The 22501-nt window shown below is 36.2% G+C and overlaps 1 protein-coding gene across 1 annotated transcript in view; it reads right to left on the minus strand.

Annotated features, from left to right (window-relative positions):
• Nucleotides 1-22501, minus strand: part of LOC133526870 (gonadotropin-releasing hormone receptor-like) — a 74880-nt gene that overhangs the window by 17429 nt on the left and 34950 nt on the right. Inside the window, exons 2-3 of the mRNA XM_061863699.1 lie at nucleotides 18218-18895; nucleotides 14683-14866 (exon numbers count right to left, since the gene is read on the minus strand). Coding sequence (XP_061719683.1) covers nucleotides 14683-14866; nucleotides 18218-18862 — 829 coding nt within the window. The 5' untranslated portion in view covers nucleotides 18863-18895. The remainder of the gene's footprint in view (nucleotides 1-14682; nucleotides 14867-18217; nucleotides 18896-22501) is intronic.

Raw genomic sequence — 22501 nt, forward strand, 5'->3', positions numbered from 1 at the left:
ATCTTACCCAAATCGTATGGCAAGTTTTTCTAAATTACTCCATCTAAAAGATGTAATTTAACTAAATTGCAGAATTTAGATAATACAAAAGATGTCCTTACAAGCGTGTGTATTTTATCTTAAGACGCTTAAGACATAATAGTGTTGTTAGAGGCACAGATGGCTAATGTTAACAATATTAGACTTTTTTCAAATTTGATATATTTTTACCCCCTTATTCATAAATGTCTACTAAAGTTGGCAAGCCGCTAATAATCGTTTGTCCCTTTCCATCATACCAATACGTCGGAAAGGGATAAACGATTATTAGCCGGTTAGTAAGGTTGCCAGAGCTCAACGAGGATGTGGAGTTTTAGGGTCGGCAACGCGCATGTGACTCCTCTGGAATTGCAGGCGTACATAGGCTACGGAGACTGTTTACCATCAGGCGGGCCGTATGCTTGGCAAACAACGTAGTATATAAAAAAATAGTTTAATAGGTCCGTACGTACTTATGCCACAGCTGTGGTTATGGCTTTCGTACCAATATTAAAAAAAATATCATGATCTATAAACCATTATAAGGGCATGGGCAAGATGCCCATGCCCTTATACCAATACGTCGGAAAGGGATAAAATATTATTAGCAGCTTGTCAACTTTAGTAAACGTTTATGAATAAGGGGGTTAATATATATTTACGTATTTGAAATGCTTGTGCTATGCTGAGCCAACATGTAAATGCGTTTTCAAGAATTGAATGAATTTTAAGGGTAGTTACAGTGAAAGGAAGATGCCCATGCCCTTATAATGGTTTATAGATCATGATATTTTTTTAATATTGGTACGAAAGCCATAACCACAGCTGTGGCATAAGTACGTACGGACACGGACCTATTAAACTATTTTTTTATATACTACGTTGTTTGCCAAGCATACGGCCCGCCTGATGGTAAACAGTCTCCGTAGCCTATGTACGCCTGCAATTCCAGAGGAGTCACATGCGCGTTGCCGACCCTAACACTCCACACCCTCGTTGAGCTCTGGCAACCTTACTAACCGGCAGGAACACAACACTATGAGTAGGGTCTAGTTTGGAGAACGGACTTTTATTGGTATATTTTATTATTCTCATTTTATTTATGAATCCACAGGCAGCTTATAGCTGATACGTGCACATCAATTTCCTGCACTTGTATTTGTCCATTTATAAAATGTTTATCGAGTCTGTTTTTAAAAGAGTTCACTGAGGGTGCACTGATTACGGATTCGTCAAAAGTGTCGTCTTGGGTTGCTACTACTCTGCGTCCGTGTCAGTTTCAGAGAATGTCCTCTCAGTCTGTCACACATATTCCGGGCGTGTTTATTTATTTATTTATTTATTTATTTATTTATTAAGGAGATAACACAGAAAACATACATGGCATGAACAAAAAAGACTTAAATAGCATAAATGTCCTTAACTACAGATGCTTCCATATACGTATCTCACGAAGAACATATACCTAATACCACTTAATACTTAAGACTAACATGCGGTTTACAACATTGAAAGTGTTTGGAGATACTTAGTGTATAATATACGTATGCACATAAACTAATTACTTATATGTAACTAAATAGTAAGGAAGAGTTACCTAGGTATATATGATCTTATTTCTATATAAATTTGTGACTGCTGTCTTGAACTGGGCGCGGGATTTTGAGAATAGATCGATCTCGAGAAGAAACTTATTGTAGTGGTCGCACATTCTGTATACAGGTGCACGTTTTCCGGCGTTAGTCTTTGTCTTCGGTAGACTGAAGAGGTGTGTAGACCGCGTTAGTTTGAGAGGAGCGCGAAAGTATATTTTGGATAGGAGACTTGGACAGTCTAAGTCACCTGCACATACGTCACGTAGCATGACTGCGTCGGCGATGCAACGGCGGTCCCGCAATCTTAGCATGTTGTATTTATTTAAGAGCTCATCATAGGAGCACCGTGGATTCTTCAATCGAATATTAAGGCGTCGTAAGAATTTTTTTTGTATCATTTCTAGCTTATTGCAGTATACATTGTAAAAAGGGCTCCATGCAACTGACGCGTACTCAAGATTGGAACGAACTAAAGTTTGATAAAGGCAAGTCAGGCTGAGCTTCTGTTTGAAGGGTTTAGTGACGCGCATAATAAAGCCCAACATTCGGTGTGCTTTTTTGAGAATGTGGTCGATGTGTGTGTCTAGTGTCAACTTCGTATCAAGAATAACACCTAGATCTCTAATGTTGTTTACTGTTTCAAGGGAGTATTCATTTAGTTTATATGAATTTCGTAGTACGTTGCTTTTTCTAGTGAAAATGACATGTTTGCACTTATTGTAAGCCAAGGATAACTTATTAATCTTACAGTAATCATCGAGTCTGTTTAAATCGTCTTGAATTAGTTGAACATCTTCGTTAGTGTGAACTTTTTTATAAATTTTTAAATCGTCAGCATACAACAGAAAGTTACAGTTCTTGAAGCACAGTGAAATATCGTTAATAAACAAGACAAATAAGAATGGGCCAATAATTGAGCCTTGCGGCACGCCGGATGTTACAATTGTAGATGAAGAAGCTAATCCGTTAATAACTACAGATTGAGTGCGGTTTTGGAGGTACGACGCGAACCACCTGAGGAGATTACCCTTTATTCCGTTGTAGGATAATTTTTTTAATAGTATCAGATGGTCAACTTTGTCGAACGCCTTTTGAAAATCTGTGTAGATTGTGTCAATTTGAACATTTTTATCAAGAGTCTCAAATAAGGTATTAACGAATAGAGTAAGGTTAGTAGACGTCGATTTACCTTTGACAAATCCGTGTTGCTCTTCTAGGATATGGTTTTTTAACATTTTAGATATACGACCGTGAACCAATTTCTCAAAAGTTTTTGGAATGCATGACAAGATGGAAATAGGCCGGTAATTTTGCACATTGTCTTTAGCGCCTGATTTGTGTATAGGCGTGACGTGTGCCATTTTCCACCGATCCGGGAATGTGCCGAAATTCATGCATTTGTTAAATATTATCTGTAACGGAAGTGCTAAAGCAGTGCATGCACGCTTGATAAACACAGGACTCAACTCGTTTATCACTCAATGCGGGTACGTTGTAGTGTCCTGTGAGTATTTTGTATATTTCTATTAAGTCACCGCGTTGCCTTCGCTGCTCCAGGGTTGTCAAGCCCAATTCCTTTAACCTATCTTCATATGGTCGGTTGCAAAGAGATGAAACCAGTTTTGTTGCTCTTCTTTACCGTGGGACTTAGTCAATTTGTGTAAGAATGTCCCTGTAATATTTGTTTATTTATACTTTACCTATGTACTCCATACATTAAAAAAATCCATGACACACATATACTGAAATTGTTTTTCAAATGGCCATTGCAAAATAAAACCATCGCACAGGTTTTTTTTCATGATGCTCAGAGTAAAGTATCAATTATTTTAATATTTTCGAATGTCAAATTTCTTTGTTTCTTTACAAAAATCCACTTTAAGTGGCAAAAAGATGTTTCAACTTCTACTGATGTAACGGGTGCATAGCGGAAATGTGGAAAATGATTATATTTTTTTTGTCATGTTTTCTTAAATGTATTATATTATATTATTTCTTAAAAAATGCATAAATGATTACGTGTGGGTACACGTCTTTGTCTCCCTTGACTGTAGTACGTTTTTTAATAAGACCGTCATAAACGTACCACACGTCACCAGTCAGTGTATAAGCGACATAATGGGCCATGTCTGCCATATAACCGACTACACCTGTTAAGAGGTAAGGATAAGTATGGCCAACATTGACACCTTTGCTTATCGAGCCCAGTGTGTGCCTTTTCATGCTGTCGTGAACTGGGTATCCTGGATCAGTCAAGACAGCTGTGTCGATAATGAGATGTAGCCATACTCCGTCCAAGTTACCATTTCATTTTTGCATCCTGCGCAAGTTCGGACTGAAGATACGCAATCGTCAATAGCGCTTTGCATTTTATGGAAACCAACGCATAAACTGATAACCGACGTTGACGTCCAATAATGGGTAACTTTTTGTGTCAACGGAGTGTGAGCAAGCATCACATCTTGCCTTGATCTTCACACTGGGTTCTGTCGTGAAGAAAGGTTGCACTAAGTGAGCAGCATTGCACCTAGCAACCAGTCGCTTGACTTTCTAACTGAAAGTAACTGTCTGGCCACTAAGAAAATATGCATTTGACAAAATTTCCGCTCTCATTTTGTAATGAAAATTGTACATTTTCTTTTTGGCTTCGATATCTTGAGCCAGTTTTACCAGGGGACAGGGTGACGACCTCAAATGTTGGTTATACGTGATGTTGGATGCAATGCCACTAATTATAATATGAAAAATGGCATCAAATGCTCATGTCTCCATACCATTCCAATTGAAGCCCTGCATGCGTACCGGAGCCCGCGTACTGCCGTTCATAAGAACGGGAATGTGACTGGCTTGCGCGTCTTTAACGAATTCCCATTCGGGACAATCGTCGAACGATATCAGTTTCGTTCGTTTGTGCTTAGGTGGGTCATGATGAGACGTAACATTTTTTACTAAACCCCGCCATTTTTCCTTCACGTTCCATTTGTTATCTGTAGAAATGTTATCATCTGATAACATTTCTACAGGTAAAGAGTGAGAGGTCTCCTTTGGAATACTGGTCTTTTTGGGAGAACCGATCATAGAGCGATCGCTTTCTGATAGTGATATCGATACATTTACTTCCAGCGGTCTGGCGTCACTTTCTTTTGATCGCTCTTTTATCTTTTCATCTATTCGGTCTAGGTGTTCTAAAACAAACCTGTCGATCTTCATTGGCAACTCTCCTTTATAATCTCTATGTTTTATGTCGCCGAACTTAGATTCAACAGCAGCGGAGGTCGCGATGACTGCACCTTTTCCAAATACTGGCACCATCACGCCAGTCCACAATGGCACATATGGAAGAAGATATTTTTTATTTTTTTTGGCAAATTCCTCGTTATGGCACTCGTTGATTGTGTCGCCATCAGTTGACTCGTTTGCCATCTTACATGCTTGGTTGTAAATTCTGTCGCTCCAAGATGTCCGATCGGTTTTTCCTCCTTTATTTATTCCTCCCTCCATGGGGTTAGGATCTTCACTTTGATCTTCGTTGGTTTCAGTTACCTCATATTATGATTCCCCTTTAATTCTGTCGGTGAGGAATTTCCACTTTTCTTCCGAGGGCAGCAGCTTGTTCTCTGCATCATGGCCAATATATTTACTTAATGAAACGACGAGCACGGAGTCGATAAAATAGGACAAATCGTCAATATTGTTGATTTTGGACGCTTGTCCCACGCAGCGTTTGAAGAAGCGTCCCACTAATACTTCGTTGCCTCCTTTCAAACACTGTCATCGCGACACCATTACCAAAAGGTGACAGACGTCCAACCTCATGAACGTAGATGGAAAAGTATTTTTATTTTCTACGAGAACGTCGTAGCATTTCTGCAAGTATTCAGAAAAACTTGCACATAGTCCAAAAATTTCTGCTGCTGCAATTAGGTGCGACCAACCAAAATCGGTAACCACGATTGGCGGAATCGGTGCGTTGGCTGCAAGTATCAACCGCAGGAAATGGGCAACAATCAAGAGATCGCTGATCGGCAGATACCATCTGGAATATTGGGATACTACCCTCGTTTGTTACCAGGACACATTGGTACAAAAAAATGTGTGGTTCGCGTTTGGCTATATCCCCGGTGGCATCAATAGTAAATTGCGCGTCGGAATTGTTTCTACAGTGCGCTGCATACATTTGCAATTGTTCAGGTCGCCAATACACGCAATTAAATTTTAGCAAAAGCTACATAGTGTATACAACCTGCGTATTTTCCATGGTCGGCATTTTTGAGTTAGTTCAAAGCTGGATCTGAAAACTCCAGGCCATGGCCTTCTACCAGTCGCTATGCTTTCGCTTTGCGCAACCCATCAGTTTTCAGTAGTATTGGCGGATCCTTCCCGCCAAATTGCTTCAACCGAGCTGCCTCTTGACGTCGCCACGTAATCGCGTCCCGGCGTATGTTTATGAGGGAGTCCGCTACCCTCTGTACGAGTATTTGGACTCCGCGTAACTGGCGGCGTTTTTTTTCCTGTTTGTATATTTTTTATTCCTTGTATGGTAACTTTTAACACGACGTCAATATTTTCGGCCGGTTCCATTAGTATTGTGCCGCTTATTTTCGCTCCACATTCACGGCAATAACCTTCGGTCGTTAAATAATACAGTGAAATTGCCAATCTATTCACCGTATTATTCTTTGATATAAAAACACAATCTACGAGTAAGTTGTGTTGGACCCAGATTGTCTCGGCCACCATGTCATCCCACCCTGTATGCAGTTTCACTAGTTTGCCGTATTGTTTTTCTACGGGTATGATAGTTTTCCATTTTTCGGCAAAATTACCACATTAATATTTTTAATCGACGCTGATTCGGTACTTTTAGAGCAGTGTGATAAACTACTACTACAGTTATCGATTGTATCTGAATCTTTTTCAGGTGATATACTGAAAAAATTCAAAACACGATCCCTAAAACCATTTCGGTTATTATTATCATCATGTGGACGTGTTTTGGAGTAATATTCGACCCCGATTCTGCCATCAAACTTGCATTTTTTTTAATAAGTAAATGGGGTCCGATGGTGGAAGAACGCGCCCATTTGGATCGACAGTACGATAAGGAGGATCCAATAACAGTGTTTCTAATCCTATTTGGTCGTACACCTTTTTTTGATTTGATCCCATTATTGACCAAATATACCAGTTATCTGATATTTAATATTATTATTTTAAACAACCGAAGAGGGTTGTTATGGGTATTATTAAGTAGATAAATAAGATTTATCTCAGTAACCAGCAACAAAGTAATAGCATTTAATATTCGCAATTTGCACCCATAACACCAATTTTAACTACCACAAAAACTCGACCTATGGTCGAATGTGGCATCCTCTTATAGAATCTACGACGAACAAACGATAGCGTCATTTAAAGTGCTTCTAGTTCCATCTACTAGGACACACATACTACATCATTGCGTTAAAACGTAACATCAATGCACGCAAAAAAACAACTACTTTTTGATGTGCTGTATGCTTCTCTTTAGTAATAGTTTTAGTTATTAGTTGTAAAATTCTTAGTTGATTCTTGTAACAGTGACTTAGTTAAAAATAGCAAGAGCGATTTCTGTGACTAACTGAACTAGAATATACATGCGATTCGATTCAAAACTGTTTACTTGAATAGGGCATAGCTCATTTGACGTTTTTATTTTATGTACAAATAATAGTTTATCTGTAACATGTAAACAATTTAATTTGTATAATTGACTTGATCTCCAAAATATGGAGCTAGTAGTATTTAAATATTATCATAGTAGGGTAGGGTGGTATATGATTGCGCGGTTTGCAATCAATAGGTCATAAAATAAAAAATTTTTAATGGTATCTGACATTAATCATTTATTTATTTAACCTTATTAATATGGCAACAAATTATTATACGAATGGTAACTAAAAACTTATAATCTTCTAAGAAATTAAACCAAAATCACTAATCGGGAATTGCGCAATTTTATACACCCTAGTGTGTAAAATTGCGCGTTGAGATCGATAAGATTGCGCAACTATATTATTTGCACATATCACAAATAAAAGCACCAGAGCCATCGTAGTCTGGACAGTTTTCATGCCACCACTCCTTATTATGTATTGCACCAAATCCAGTCTTCTAATATTGGCTCCTTATACACTTCGTTGCACCCACCACACCTCCAAATCTTCTTTTAATTATTAGCCTTTGGTTCAGTTTCTTTTTTTATGTTTTTTGCTTCAGATCAGAGGCTTCGGTTAAGATTTAGATTTCCCTTTTTTCTGTTCATTTTCTTTCTCTAGTTGTGTTAAATGGTGAACTGCTAATCACTTCTAATTGTTTGTGCTTCCGATTAGAACTCCTTTTTTGTGTCAATTTTGGCAATGGAATTAGGTCAGCCAAACGGTACTGAACTTATTTGAAGACTAGACCTCGCTTCCACAACAGGTGATGGCTTCTCAGATATAGGTGCAGGTGCTATAAACGGTTTTGAAAGAGGCAATTTATTAAGTTATTAAGTAGAAATTTGAAATTTACTTATTAAGTTGAAATTTGGTGTACATATCGTCGACCGTAGGTTCAATTAGGGTAACCGCCACAATACGACTTTTCAGGAGAGTCCGACAAAGTATTTTATTTTGCTACATCACTCATAACTTTTTGTAACTGACCTTTTCTGGCTCTGATTTTACATTTATTCTTGTATTTTTGTGCTTTTTCCACCCATGTAGTATTTATTTACGTAAATTAAATAATAAAAAAATAGGTGTCCGTTACACTAACGTAGATTACACTCCGTGAAATTTTTAGTCATGTCCCTTACCCTAATTTGACTTCGATTTCCTCCTGGATCCTATATAATTTATAAAAAATAAAGTAAGGGGCTTGTAAATTTTAGTTTTTTATGCAAAATAGTGTAAGATGGTGTCTTTGAAAAAATATCCTACGTGCGTTTTTAGCTTAAGGCTGATTTATATTCAAAATGTATTAAATCGACGCGAGTTGCAAATTACCTATTCGCATATACATCTTACAACATTTTACAGTACACATGGCCTTTTCAATCGGCTTTGTTATGTAATGTGCTAATTATCGCACTAGTGCGGTAAAGAAGCAACATATGTACTGTAAAAATATTGCGTCACTATTTATGTTCGTTTATTTGTGGTGAGCGTGTAACGGACTGTGAGCTTCTGGCTAAAAGGTATCGTATTTCAGCGGTTTTTAAAGCAACATACGCAAAGAGTCACGCCGCCTCAGTGTCATCTGAGTCATATCGTTGTTTGGTTAAATGGTATTCATTTATGCGCTGTTGATTTCTAAAAAAACGTATCATTTTACTTCAAATGGGCCTGTCTAAAAGTTATTATTATAAGTCTTTAGAGGTCAATTCCGGATACTAAGGGAAGCTGACGCATAAGTAATTTAAGAAGTCCTTTGATTAACTGAGAATTATAAGAATTGTATTGAGTATATAAAAATGGTTTTTAGATATAACTTTTGCACTAATATTATGACGCTTGCAATTTCAGTTTGATACAATCTACATCATCATGAAGCACGGCTTCTCAAACAAACGTAAATCTAATTAACAAGATATATTTCCTATTACTGTACAAATTACAAGTACTACCTACGTACATCGTTATTTTTCCTAGAAGCAATATACCTAAGAGAAAGATGGAAAATACCTTAACTAGATGTCGAAACCAGAAAATACTTATTATGTGAACTGAAGTCGAAAGCTCTGCCTCCAAAATGCCAAGCATTTCCAATTCAAATATCTTGTTGTTTTCCGCATTCGATACCCAAAAATTAACATAGTTACCTAATACTTTCTAGGAGTTCACTTACCACAATATTATTTTATTCAAAGTTGCTGAGAATGAGATACTAATCTTTCAATCACTACACATTAAAAAGGTGGCGACTGACTTGTAACATTTCGGTGTAATGTAACGTGATACAACCCGAGCATTACAACAGTCAGTGCAGCGAGCCGAGCCGCTCGACGCGAGCACCGCGTGCTCCACTCGGCTGTCGGTTTTTACGCGAATCCCTTTGAGTGTTACAAAGGTGGCGACTGACTTGTAACGATCGCCGTGAACGATACATTACAAGCAAATGTTACAAGTCAGTCGCCACCTTAAAACAAATTCCCCCGCCGCGTCTGTCTGTCTGTATTATGTCTGTATGTTCGCGATAAACTCAACCACTTCTGAACGGATTTTCATCCGGAAACTCACTGGGAAACCTTGCGTTGGGGGCATTAGGTCTAAATCATAAAAGTATGTTATATTGATAATGATTAATACAAAAATATTACATTGCTAAGATAACGTGCTCAATCATGTGGATTTCCGCAAAGTAACGCTTGATTCTATTCATACCTAATGTTGATAGGTAATGATTAAAAATATTTTTCACACGTCGACACACACTGACCACACACGTCGGGGACATTTGGATCTTGATAGTCAATAGACAAACCACAAATACGTACACAGATATATTATTTAGTGCTGAAGTACAGTGCTCAGTGCGGCCAAGGCGATACTGTCCGATCACATTTTTAATGTGTACACTCTGATTAGCTAAGCTAAACAGACTTTTTACTTATTCTTGAACAATATCTGATTCCCGGTAATGGTATTTATTTATGTGATGAACACACATATATAACCGCGCCCGGCAAAACGTCCTACTTTGTCGCTTGCCATAAGGACGAGATTTGCTTGTATCTTTATATGAATAACCTGTTAAGGCGTGCTTATGGCAAGCGACAAAGTGGGACGTTTTGCCGGTCGCGGTCACACATTTTGTTCACAGTGAAAGGATAAGGATCAAAGTCAAATGCCGTTCTAAAAGTTTTAATCATGTGTCGAAAGATGGCAGTAAATTACTGTGGCTACAAAGTTTTCTTTGACAATCCGCCTCTATTTCAAATTCTCTTTGGTATGACAGAGCACTAGTAGGACATTCACAATTGGCGCCAGGTGCCAACAGCTACTGGCGAATCTGACCAAATATGTATTCCGAAGGCTGAGGCCGAATTTTGTGGATGTAAGAAAAGATATCAAAAACAAAAGTAAATTCTTTGGTTTCCCGATACGAGCGCACTCTGTTATAAGTCGGCGTGATCGTACCTTGTATAACAACTTTCTTGACTCACAAATGATTGATTGCCTACGTCAACAGTAAATGTTTTGAAGCGCCGGTAGTGTTCCGGATGCAATCTAACCGCAGAATAATACTAAATTGCTGTGCGTAATAGACAATTGGCAAGCAATCAATAATATATGGTAAATTGAGGCGGTTATCAGACTACCTATCTCAGATTTTATTTATTACTTGTAGGTATTCTAGAGTTTAAATTAGACTAAAATAAACAAGTAACAGTCCACAAGTTGTTGTATTATCATCTCATAGTAGTCAAAAGGGTCCCTAGAAACGTTTAAAGTACGAAACCATAAAAAATAAGGCATCAATATACCGGTTCAAAACGAACGAAGAATGAATCGCAAGACCAGTGACATTGACACCAATTGAACGATTTAAAATGACTACCGATTTTTTGCATTTTACTCTAAAAGATTGTAGGTTCCTTTTGTAAAAAATCGTAGATAATATTTTTAACAATTATATTTGCAGACATTACGTTTGTACCTAAGCGTTATAGTGTAGTTGTAATTTTTCCGATTATTTAAATCCTGTGTGAATCAACTTTTTTGTGTAACTATTCTATCCCGTTGTCTAGTTGCGCAGTTTATTTCAAGAAATATTGTATCACATTTTATTAGTATGCTTAGTAAGTGACCCATTATCCAAAGGGCTTAAAGCTATCAATAAAATGCATGTAATGTGAATTAAAATATGTAACTTAACATTAGGGTTTTTGAAGAGTTGCCACGGGGTACGTAACCTTATGACATGAGTGACCAAAAAGTTTATTGACTCATTGTTTAATTTTATCTTCAGATAAAAAGAAACGGTAAACTAGCCCTGTCAACTCAGATCATAGATCTTATATCTATGCCTGTCAATTAATTTAACTGTACACCAAGTATTTAAGGCCTTCAATTCCATATGAGTGATAATTATGAGCTACCATTTTAGGGTACGGAAGGTTAAAGTAAGTACCTACTGAAATGTCAATTTTATTTTAAGTTTATTACTAAGCGATTCGATGTCAGACGCTTCGGTTAAGGTCGAGGATAACTGGTCCCGTCAATGAATATATCTTATACCTTATGACATTCTCTGACTATCACCCATTGTCCATTTTAGAATTTACTTCATGGTATAACATTTGAGGCTGTGTGGGCTAGAGCTTAAGACTGTCTTGAAGGAACGAAAAAAGTGACAGACACTTGTAAAAAATGAAATGTGTGACGTTTATATATTGTTGCCAAGTTGGCATTTCTTAAATGTGTTTATTATGCTGGCATTACGTAGTATTTTAAACTCATAATATACTGTTGTAAGATCTGCGTATTACTAAAGTTATTAATATTATGTGGTTCATTAGGTAAGTATTTTTTAACCGTTTTCATATTTAATTCTAAATGTAAAACTACCTATACATCAAATATTAACGTTATTAACAGCTGAGAATGCAGTGATGAAAATAGGCGTATTTATAAACAAAATACCCATTAACACTTAGCAGCCCTAATAGCTGTTTTGCTAGGAAACATCGAAGCTCGGAACATGTTAGCAGTATCTCAATTCAAAGTAGTTTATTTGCTTAGTCTCTGTGTTTGAATAATAAATGGGTGTAAGGATAAATTAACCAGCGAATAGAATGAGAAGGTGTGGAATTTTGATTACAAGCGAGTAGTTTTGTTTTAATTTTACAAGCAGACGTTACTTCTAATTTTAAATGTGTTGTTAGGCACGATCAGTGTTGGTGGAACGTTAATTGCAATTGACCATTTTATTATTATTATGAGCCCATACTGTCCCACTGCTGGGCAAAGGCCTCCCTCTTATTCTTCCACGCGTCCCTATCCTCGGAAGTCTCCCACCAGTCTCTGTCAAAGGCGTCAAGTTTGTCCCGCCATCTCGCCTTACAACCTGTGGGACCCAACGGGTGGCTGTTTTGGTCCACAGGTCATCAAAACGGTCGGTTACATGTTACGGTTCAATTTGTAATGGTTAATAGTCTATTGCATTAGCGTTTTGGCCAACACTGGCCACGATATTTTGTTATTGTGGTGTGTATATGAATTTTATTGGAATGCGTACCTATTTATTGATTAAATAGACACACAAATTATTGGGTTTAAGTCTGTACTAGTTTCAATATTGCAACTGATACACAAGATTGATTTTATGTCTTCCTTGAATACTATAATTCCGTTCGTGGTTATGAATTATGAATCTCAATTCCTACCAAAAATAAGGCAAAAGAATACCCGCGATCTTTAAACTGCAATGACGCAATTACAAGCAGAGGTAAAAGTTCTGGAAAATATTAGCAGTACTAATAAAGAGAGCTATGGAACCGATTTTAATATTAAATTAATATCGATTTATTATTTAAAATTATGAACATTTGAGTTATGCTCATATGCATCCTTATTTAATAATTTCGCTCTGAAATGGTTTCATAAACATTCTAACGAGTAGTAGTTAGTGAAATATTAAAATTGTAACGGAAATTTGGTTATTACATTGCAACGGTATAACTCTAAATAAATATTACTCACCTCGTTAAACAAACACAACTTTTAATATATCCGTATTACGCAACTGCAAAGGTACCTCATCAGAATAGTGCCTTACGTTGATAAATAAATAAATAAATATTATAGGACATTACAACACAAATTGACTAAATCCCACAGTAAGCTCAATAAGGCTTGTGTTGTGGGTACTTAGACAACGATATATGAACGGTACCTGTGAGCATTGCGAGAGATTTCAACAGTATAAACTTGATTGACTTGATCATATTTAAGGACTAAAATTTCCTATACACTTTTTTTGGAATTCGCTTAATTTCAGAGTAAACCCATTAAAAATAAAAATCTTTTTATTGTTACTTAGTGCAAAACGCCTTTTTGATGGCAATGTTGTTACTATGGGACCAGTGAGTTACAGTTTAACAAATAGCATTTCATATTATGTGCAAATACATACAAAAAATCGGAAATAAAAATTAAAAAATATTTTATTTTATGTGAAATTTACCTACACTCATTTTTAGGGTTCCGTAGCCAAATGGCAAAAAACGGAACCCTTATAGATTCGTCATATCCGTCTGTCTGTCCGATTATGTCACAGCCACTTTTTTCCGAAACTATAAGAGCTATACTGTTCAAACTTAGTAAGTGGATGTATTCTATGAACCGCATTAAGATGTTCACTCAAAAATAGAAAAAAAACAATAAATTTTGGGAGTTCCCCATACTTAGAACTGAAACTCAAAAAATATTTTTTCATCAAACCCATACCTGTGGGGTATCTATGGATAGGTCTTCAAAAATGATATTTAGGTTCCTAATATCATTTTTTTCTAAACTGAATAGTTTGCGCGAGAGACACTTCCAAAGTGGTAAAATGTGTGTCCAAAGTGGTAAAATGTTGAACAAGATCTAGTAAGTAGATTTTTTTTAATACGTCTTAAATGGTACGGAATCCTACATGCGCGAGTCCGACTCGCACTTGGCCGCTTATTTTCCTTCTTTTGGCCTTAGAAATGCGTGTTTAAAATCTCTCGGGTTCCTCGTTAGCACTTTGTAATATACAAATATGTATTAATACATTAATACATAGGAAACACCCATGACTCAGGAATAACACATTTTTATAATTTATACCAAAGCATAATTAAACCCTTCAAGCCCTAACCACCGCTCTTGGTACCCAACATTTTCATAATCCGATCGTATTGGATTTTCACACGTGTAAAGAAGTGAAACGCGTGAAGTAATTGGACTTTGATATCGAATCTGTCAGTTTCAGTGAGAATTGGTTCGTTAAACGTATACATATATTATACATGTGACTCACATTGCACAATAGGAAAATAAGCCAAATAAATACTTACGAGAAATTGTCCGAACAGTAGAAACGTAGGTCGACACAAGGATCAGGAGTGGCAAAATGAACATAAAAACCAAAGACAGCGTTGTATACAATTGCTCTTGCCACTTCGCTGAGTAAACTCCGTGCGTGACACATTGGTAGAACTCCTCAACAAAAGGGCCTTTTGCTACTTGAAAAACTATCGTCTGAAACAATGGAAAAAGGTAGTTAGGATAGCATTGTCACCCTAATCTTGATTAAATTTAGAAGTAAGTAATAGCGAGATAAGGGTTCGGTCCTTTACAAATTGGGTCTCGTTTCGTTCTTTGAAAACTTTGACATTTAAGTAGGTCCAGACAATAAAAAGCTTTTGAAAATGTAGGTCGTTTGTTGTTTAAAGGCATTGCGTATTACAGCGGCCACATAGATATAAGAAGTAAGGAGATTTATAACGAAGCATAATTTCAACGAGTCTCGCTGTCTCCAACTGTCCCCCACCTCATCATTAAAGGCGTGGCCAGACAACCAACTCACGCGCTGTGATTGGCCAAACCGCGCGGTGTAGGAGCCTAGAGCGGCGGCACTAGAGTGAGGACAATTCGATAGAGCTATCGATATTTTACATGTTCTGAACATGACCTTAGAGTTTTGACATTTTTGTTTTAAGTAATAATTGCCATAGATTTAATTTATATTCCTTTAAATTTTTGACCTTATTTACGAGCTAAAAATTTTAAGGTACGTGTAAGGTATATTAGTTAATCCATAAGTTCTCTCACAAAGGTTTTTACTGATAAAATGTAATACAAAGCTTTTAATTTAAAAAAAAAACATGTACCATGACGCGAAAGCATGTTTATGCTTAACTAATCAAATTGGTTTAAATTTTAGTCATTATTTGATGTAATGTTTGTTTAAATTGTTTACTTTGGGATTGTCGTTAGACGCGAGCGCTTCATTAAAAAAATAGTTTCAGTTTATTATAGCATATTTCGTCACCAATTGAAAGCAATTCCAGCATGTTACATAGAGTTATGAAGAACTGCGAAAGCAAGTTATAGTAAATTATATTGTAAGTATAATGCACCATTAAATAAGCTTTTAAATCATATGTACGAATAATAAGGAAAGAGTAATCATACTGTAAAACGTTTGGAATAAAGAGCTTTAATAATAATAATAATCATCATAATTATCAGTAAAAATCTTTCTGATAGAACTTTTGGATCGATTAAGTATACAATATACTATTATTTTAAACATATTTATATTCTATCGTTATATAAATGGGGCGAAGTGTAACTGGAAACATTTTTCTTGAAAATGATCCGAACAAATAACACTTTTCTCGCTCGTAAACCAGTTAGGGCCCTCTACCTGTAGCATCTATCCATTTTTCTTTAATACCGGGATTTTTCGGGAAACTGAAAAAAATTGCAATCATGAACATATTTGATTATACCTAGTGCAGTTATTCGAAACGTTGCCAAGAACCTGAATAAAATATACTTATAGGTATAAACTATAATGTTATAAATAAATTGTACTTAATTAAATCAGTTTATTTTTTGGCTTACCTATTCGATTTTCAATCCAAATTAATAAGTATTAAATTAAACATTAGGTGCATATAAAATAATTGTAAAATTTTACTTGAAAAATAATTACTTTCATACACAATATATAAAAACATTTTATCGATAACGCTCAAAGATCAATTATATGCACGAGCACCACTCTACTTCGCGGCGTCAATGAAGCGAGCGGTCGGCGGTCGTACTAAGAAACAATAATGCCCCTGTTAATATCGTTAGCGGTTTAATGCATTGCGCCGTTGCTAAGAACACTACAAATAGTTTTCCATGCCAAAGCGTCAATGTAGGATGCATAGACAAATTGCCACGCGTTTGTATGACAACATGGTCTGACTCAGAAAAATCATATTTCACTGGATTTATTTGTTAAAATGTGTGGTTTTATTGACTAATACGTGAAAAAAATGTACTCACATGTGGTATGTAATGTATAGTTTTTGGATGCACTCCTATTTCGACACAAAATAAGGCTATAATTCGGCATTTCAATAAAATTGACGCGCACATTGTTCAATGACAGCTAATTTGCTACTGTCTTACGGCGGGCCGGTATGGCCACGATGTGGCCATGTCGCGGCGACACGCGCCACGCCTCCGTCAGCCATCTAGTACTTTCTATGATCTGAGAGCGGCCACCATTAAAAAAAGAGATATTTGTTAGTTACACCAAGCTTTGTCGGCAGAAATTTTGATAGCACAGATTGTGCAAGAGATATTTTAACGTAAGAATCTATAGAAGTTTGACTTTTAAAATAACACTTGCACTGTCTGGGCTATCAAAATCCCCTGCCAACTTAGCTTGGTCTTAACTTTAAAATTTGACTAAGCAAGGCAGACTTAAGACTTCCTACCTACCTGAACTTTGGATTTGATCTAAAACAAAATAAATGTCACAGAACAGATAATTTAACCTTTTAACTCATTGCCCGACGCGGTTCAACGCGGAAACGCATCAAGCGTGATGGACATCTTTGCATGAGGAGCGATGCGGGGTGGGTTTTCGACTAGTTCTTTATAGGTAAGTTTAGGGTTTTTTTATACTACGTCTGTACAATCGCCCTCGAATAGGGAAATTGTTTTAGACAACGAGAAATTTAACAATCTATGCCAGTGAAAGCAAATAGCTCGAAAGCCAACTCACCTGGTCTCTGCACGACGAACCGCTTTGTCGGTACCGACACTCTTCATTGGCGAGCTGATGCTGTAGTGGCTCCGGTGAGGGTATCGAGCACACAAAGCGACAGTTTTTAGGTATTTCTTATTTTTCACGACGCACGAGCTTGCGTATACGGCCAAGAGCAGTCATCGAAATCTATCTACCTTCCACTGGCTTTTATAAACGTCAAAAAATATTCGAAAAAGTACCCTACCTACTGTCGCTAATTAATGTGTTCCATTTTACGATATAGAAATGAAATGTCTCAAAAAAATAACAAATAAAGCTAAACTAGATATGGTGTCCGGAACCATCAACGTCTATGACAAACAAGCATACGGCACGCCTGATGGTAAGCAGTTTCCGCAGCCTATGTACGCCTGCTTTAGTTTTATATATAGTTAAGTTTATTGTTAGTTTATTTTTAGTCCTTAAATATTTATTAATGATTGTTTTTTTTTACTGTGTTTAAATAAACCTTTTAATTTTGACTAATTTGTAAGTTTGTGAAGTTAGTTCTCAAAGAGTTAGGGTGAGGACATACAATTGGAAGCTTGGTTCTACATGAGATCTGATAACAGTGACAGTGAGAGCCAAATGGTTTCGTCTTGGAAACATTTTACATGTTTTTTTTTTTGGTGGGATAAATAATTTTAGGCCACCAGATTCAACAAAACCATGTTCATTTTGTTCATAGTGTAAATTGAAAAATTTAGGATGGTCGTTTTACGTTTCCACCAGTTTATTTTAATATAACTCCGCGATGACCTAAGAATCTACTTAGTTAAATGTACCAAATCACTTACCTGTGGTATACTCAATCCAAAACTTAAAATCCAAGCCATAATGACTAGTCGTCCACTTCTCGTTGCCGTGCCAATACTCTTCATAGGGTATTTAACAGCCAGCCACCGATCAACTCCAATCAACACCAATATGTATGTACTCAAATATAGTGAGAACATTTGCACAAACTTAAATAACTTGCATCCCACATTGCCAGCGTACCACTGCACGGTAAACATCCAGGCGGCTTCCCCTCCAATACAAAATACTGTTACGAGCAAATCAGCGATGCTCAGTTGAAATATTAGACTGTAGATCGCCGTCCAGGACGGCCTCGCCCGCCCTCTGCTCCGCTTGCCTCTTCTTATACTTATTATCGTTGCTACATTCCCGAAAAACGATAATACTGCTATCACTGAAAGCACGCTACCTCTTATTAATGTCCCATTTTTCAACACTGGTGAGTGCTCCCAACATCTTAGACGAGTATTGTTGTACAAAAACTCACTTTGAGTAAGATTTGTTGGATCTATGCTTTTATCTATTATCGCCAATCTGATGCATTTTTCTATAGGCCATATCTCAAATGCAGGTAAGGTTTCTGATCCTGGGAAACTCGGGTTGTTATCGTCATATAATGTGGTATTGTTGCCTAAACTCTCCATGTTTCGTCATGCGTTAGATTTTTTTCTATCAATCTGAAACAACAAATAAAAAATATGTTTTTATTAATGTTTACATTAACAATACATAAACGGTTATTAAACTTATCCTAAAGGGGCCCACTGATTACTAGTTCGCCGGACGATATCGGCTAGTCAGTTATTCGCAAAAGCAGACAATCGCGAATAACTAACAGGCTGATATCGTCCGGCGAACTGGTAAGCAGTGGACCCTTTTAGTCGGTACGTTGTACAAAGATGTTTTCATAACTCTTTTAGCTATCAGATTTAATTTTAGTCGCAAATGAACGTTTCAACGACTTTAACAGCGTATTAACTCGCCAGAATGTGAAGAGGTGTTAATCTGCCATTTAAATGAATAGCAGTTTCGGTAAATTGGGTCATTTTGGGTAAGTACAGGCAAAGATTACAATTTCCATACCATTTCGTACTTAGTAATTAAGTACGAAATGGTATGGAAATTAAAATCTTAGATATTGATTATCACTGTAAAGTGATAATCAATATGAAAGTCGCTAACGTTCTCATACTATTGTCACTGTGACAAGGTAAGAAATGATACTGAAATTAAATTCCTTGTCCGTACCAGTGCAGTGTGACACGGCGCGGCGGTGGCGATGGCGTACTAGCATGAGTGACAACTTCTTCAGATCAAAGGTATAAAGGAAAGTTTTGGGTTTTCAGTTACAGTTTATATAAATGACTAGATATACAAAAAACAGACGCGATAACAAAAAACCGGCCAAGTGCGAGTCGGACTCCATTATCTGTGCTATAAGATGTTGCTTCGTACCAAATTTCAAGATTCTGAGTTCACGGGAGATAGATTAGAAAAGAGTGTAGAAAATTCGAAAATTTGCGGCATAAACGGCTGTATCTTTTGATTGCGTTGGCTTAGAAGTTTGATTTTTTCACAGCTTTAAGAGACAGTAGTCCTGAGTATTTGATATAAATTCCTTAAAAATTCCAACAAAGTGATCCTATAAGGGTTCCGTTTTTTCCTTTCGAGGTACGGACCCTAAAAAGGTGTTAATGACTAATGTAACCAAGTGAAATTATTCTTTAATCAAATCTTTATTTTATTTATGTTTAATATAAAAATTGGTATCTATTGTATTTGTATTGAAACCAAAAACATGAAGAAAATGAAATTTACTTATGATGATTTTGATCTTTTGCTCCAACGTACAAAATTCAATATAATGTTCGTATTTTTTAGTTCATGCTTTCTAAAATATCGAGTCAGTTACGCACCTAACTGAACATTAAGAAAAACCAAGTACTAGATAGACCGAAATTACATATGTTACTTCTCATTGTCTAGAAATGTCTTTATTATTTTGGCTATTCAATCTACTTGAATAACAGTTTCGAAATAATGTTAAAAATATATGGAGGAAATGATATTTATATAGGATTTCTTTGAAACGTCTGTATATATCTGCAATGTGATTTCTACACAAACGCTAAGTTTATTTTGTATTTAGTGAGAAAATTGCGGTTTTATTAAGAAGCTTCCCTTTAAAAAGAAGGCTTACACAAAGTAAGAATTTTATTTGCATGACCATCTTGAGGTTTTTACATGGGTAATGAGATTTATTATTCAACCCCGAAACATTACGGCAAAGTAAAACAGGCCCTCAAAGGAATTAGGTTTTTGCACCAAAACTAAAGTAAACCACTCTCCTTCAAAAATGTGTCTTAGGTCAGATTAAATTAATGTTGCTTTTATGAAGACCACTTTGTGTTTGAAGCTATATGCAACATGATGTACTTTTATTTGCAGTGGCTATGTATTTTAACATAACAAAGAAAAACTTAAAAATACATCGTTAATAAAAGGTAATAAAGCTTCACTGCCAGGAAAAGGGACGACGTGACGTGGACGCTTCTCCATATAAACGGTAGTCCCCTTATTCACTCTGGATATTACTAAGTTTGTACCGAGAAGCGATCGTCTACTATCCTCTCAAATCAGCTGAAAATGATGCACTTATAACGTATTTTTAGGAAATAATATATCCAATAATATTAGGTTATTAACAATTAGTATCATTTAGTCATTTTATTTTAATTTCAAGTTACATTTAAATTGAATAAAGAACCAATCGTAATCAAATTTTGGGAACGGAATAAGAAAGAAACTATCTGGTGTCTGACCGTTTTGATTTTTGCTTTTTTTGGTGCCGATTTTGTATGCTAGGCGTCTGTTTACGGCGCATTTATTTGGCCGTTTTTAGCGCTGTTAGTAACCTAGTTCTTATATAAATTTGTAACATGAATGTAAAGACAGAAATTAATTAAAAGGGTTATGCTGGCTGCTAGCTGATGAATAAATAGAACTCTCAAATGTTTTTAGTTAAAATGGTTTGACCTGTTTTAAAATGTAAAACCCGCTTGCGTATAACGCAGAATGTTTAAATTTAGAGAATTTAATGCGTGTTGTACAAAATAAATACAGAGATTTCCGGTTCCCTCCGGGCTTAAAATTCTAAAAAAATATATTGACTAAAATACCGTTGAATCCTCTGTATCAGGAACCATCTCTATTTGTTCTAAGTTTATTTATTCCAGTAGCCGACATTTCCAGACCATACAAGCGGCTATTTTTTAAATCTTTTCCTACTAAGCGAACAATAAATTATTGTTGCTGGTATCTGGTATCTATTTGACGACCAGTTTGGCCTAGTGGGTAGTGACCCCGCCTACGAAGCCGATGGTCCCGGGTTCAAATCCTGGTAAGGGCATTTATTCGTGTGATGAGCATGGATATTTGTTCCTGAGTCATGGGTGTTTATAAATATTTATATATTATATATATCGTTGTCTAAGTATCCTCAACACAAGCCTTATTGAGCTTACTGTGGGACTTAGTCAATTTGTGTAATAATGTCCTATAATATATATATATTTATTTATTTATCTTGAATGCGTAAAGTTTATATAATACTTAAAACAACATACTACATAATAGGTATCATAATAACTGTGATCGGATATAATCGATCAACTAATACACTTTGATGCCATCAACCACTAATAGACAGATTTATATTCATAAATACTTATATGACGCTTTTTGTTACACATTGTAGGTACGACAATTAACAAATCACCCGTATAATTTATGCGATGGGTTACTTGACATTGGCATTGTTTCACTCACTTCAAACAGTGCACATTTAGATATAAATCTTAAATAAATATTTGGGAAGGCGGAGGACAATCTTACACAAATCGACCGAGCCCCGAACTAAGCAAAGCTTGTACTATGGGTACCACCACTTTGATCTTAATTTTCTAGCTATTATTGTATTGTAATGCAAGAAAAAAAAACATTTCATACCGTCTTATGCCAGCATTTACACAGGCTAACAGAAAATGGAAAACCGGTTTTCTCCCTCGCAAGCGTTTTCGCTGTCAAAGTAAAGTAAGGTGCAAAATGAACGCTACTCAAACATGTTGAATACCATCCACTAACTTTTTAAGGGTATTGATTTTTCCCAAAGGAATTACGTTTTTGTTTGATTTACTGGATTGATTTTAAATTTTGTTGACTCTAAGGATTCTGGTATTCAACGTACAAGCAATCTTATTTAACAAACCTATTTAAAAACTCAT

This window comes from Cydia pomonella, chromosome 17 (genome assembly GCF_033807575.1).
Source record: "Cydia pomonella isolate Wapato2018A chromosome 17, ilCydPomo1, whole genome shotgun sequence".
NCBI lineage: Eukaryota > Metazoa > Arthropoda > Insecta > Lepidoptera > Tortricidae > Cydia > Cydia pomonella.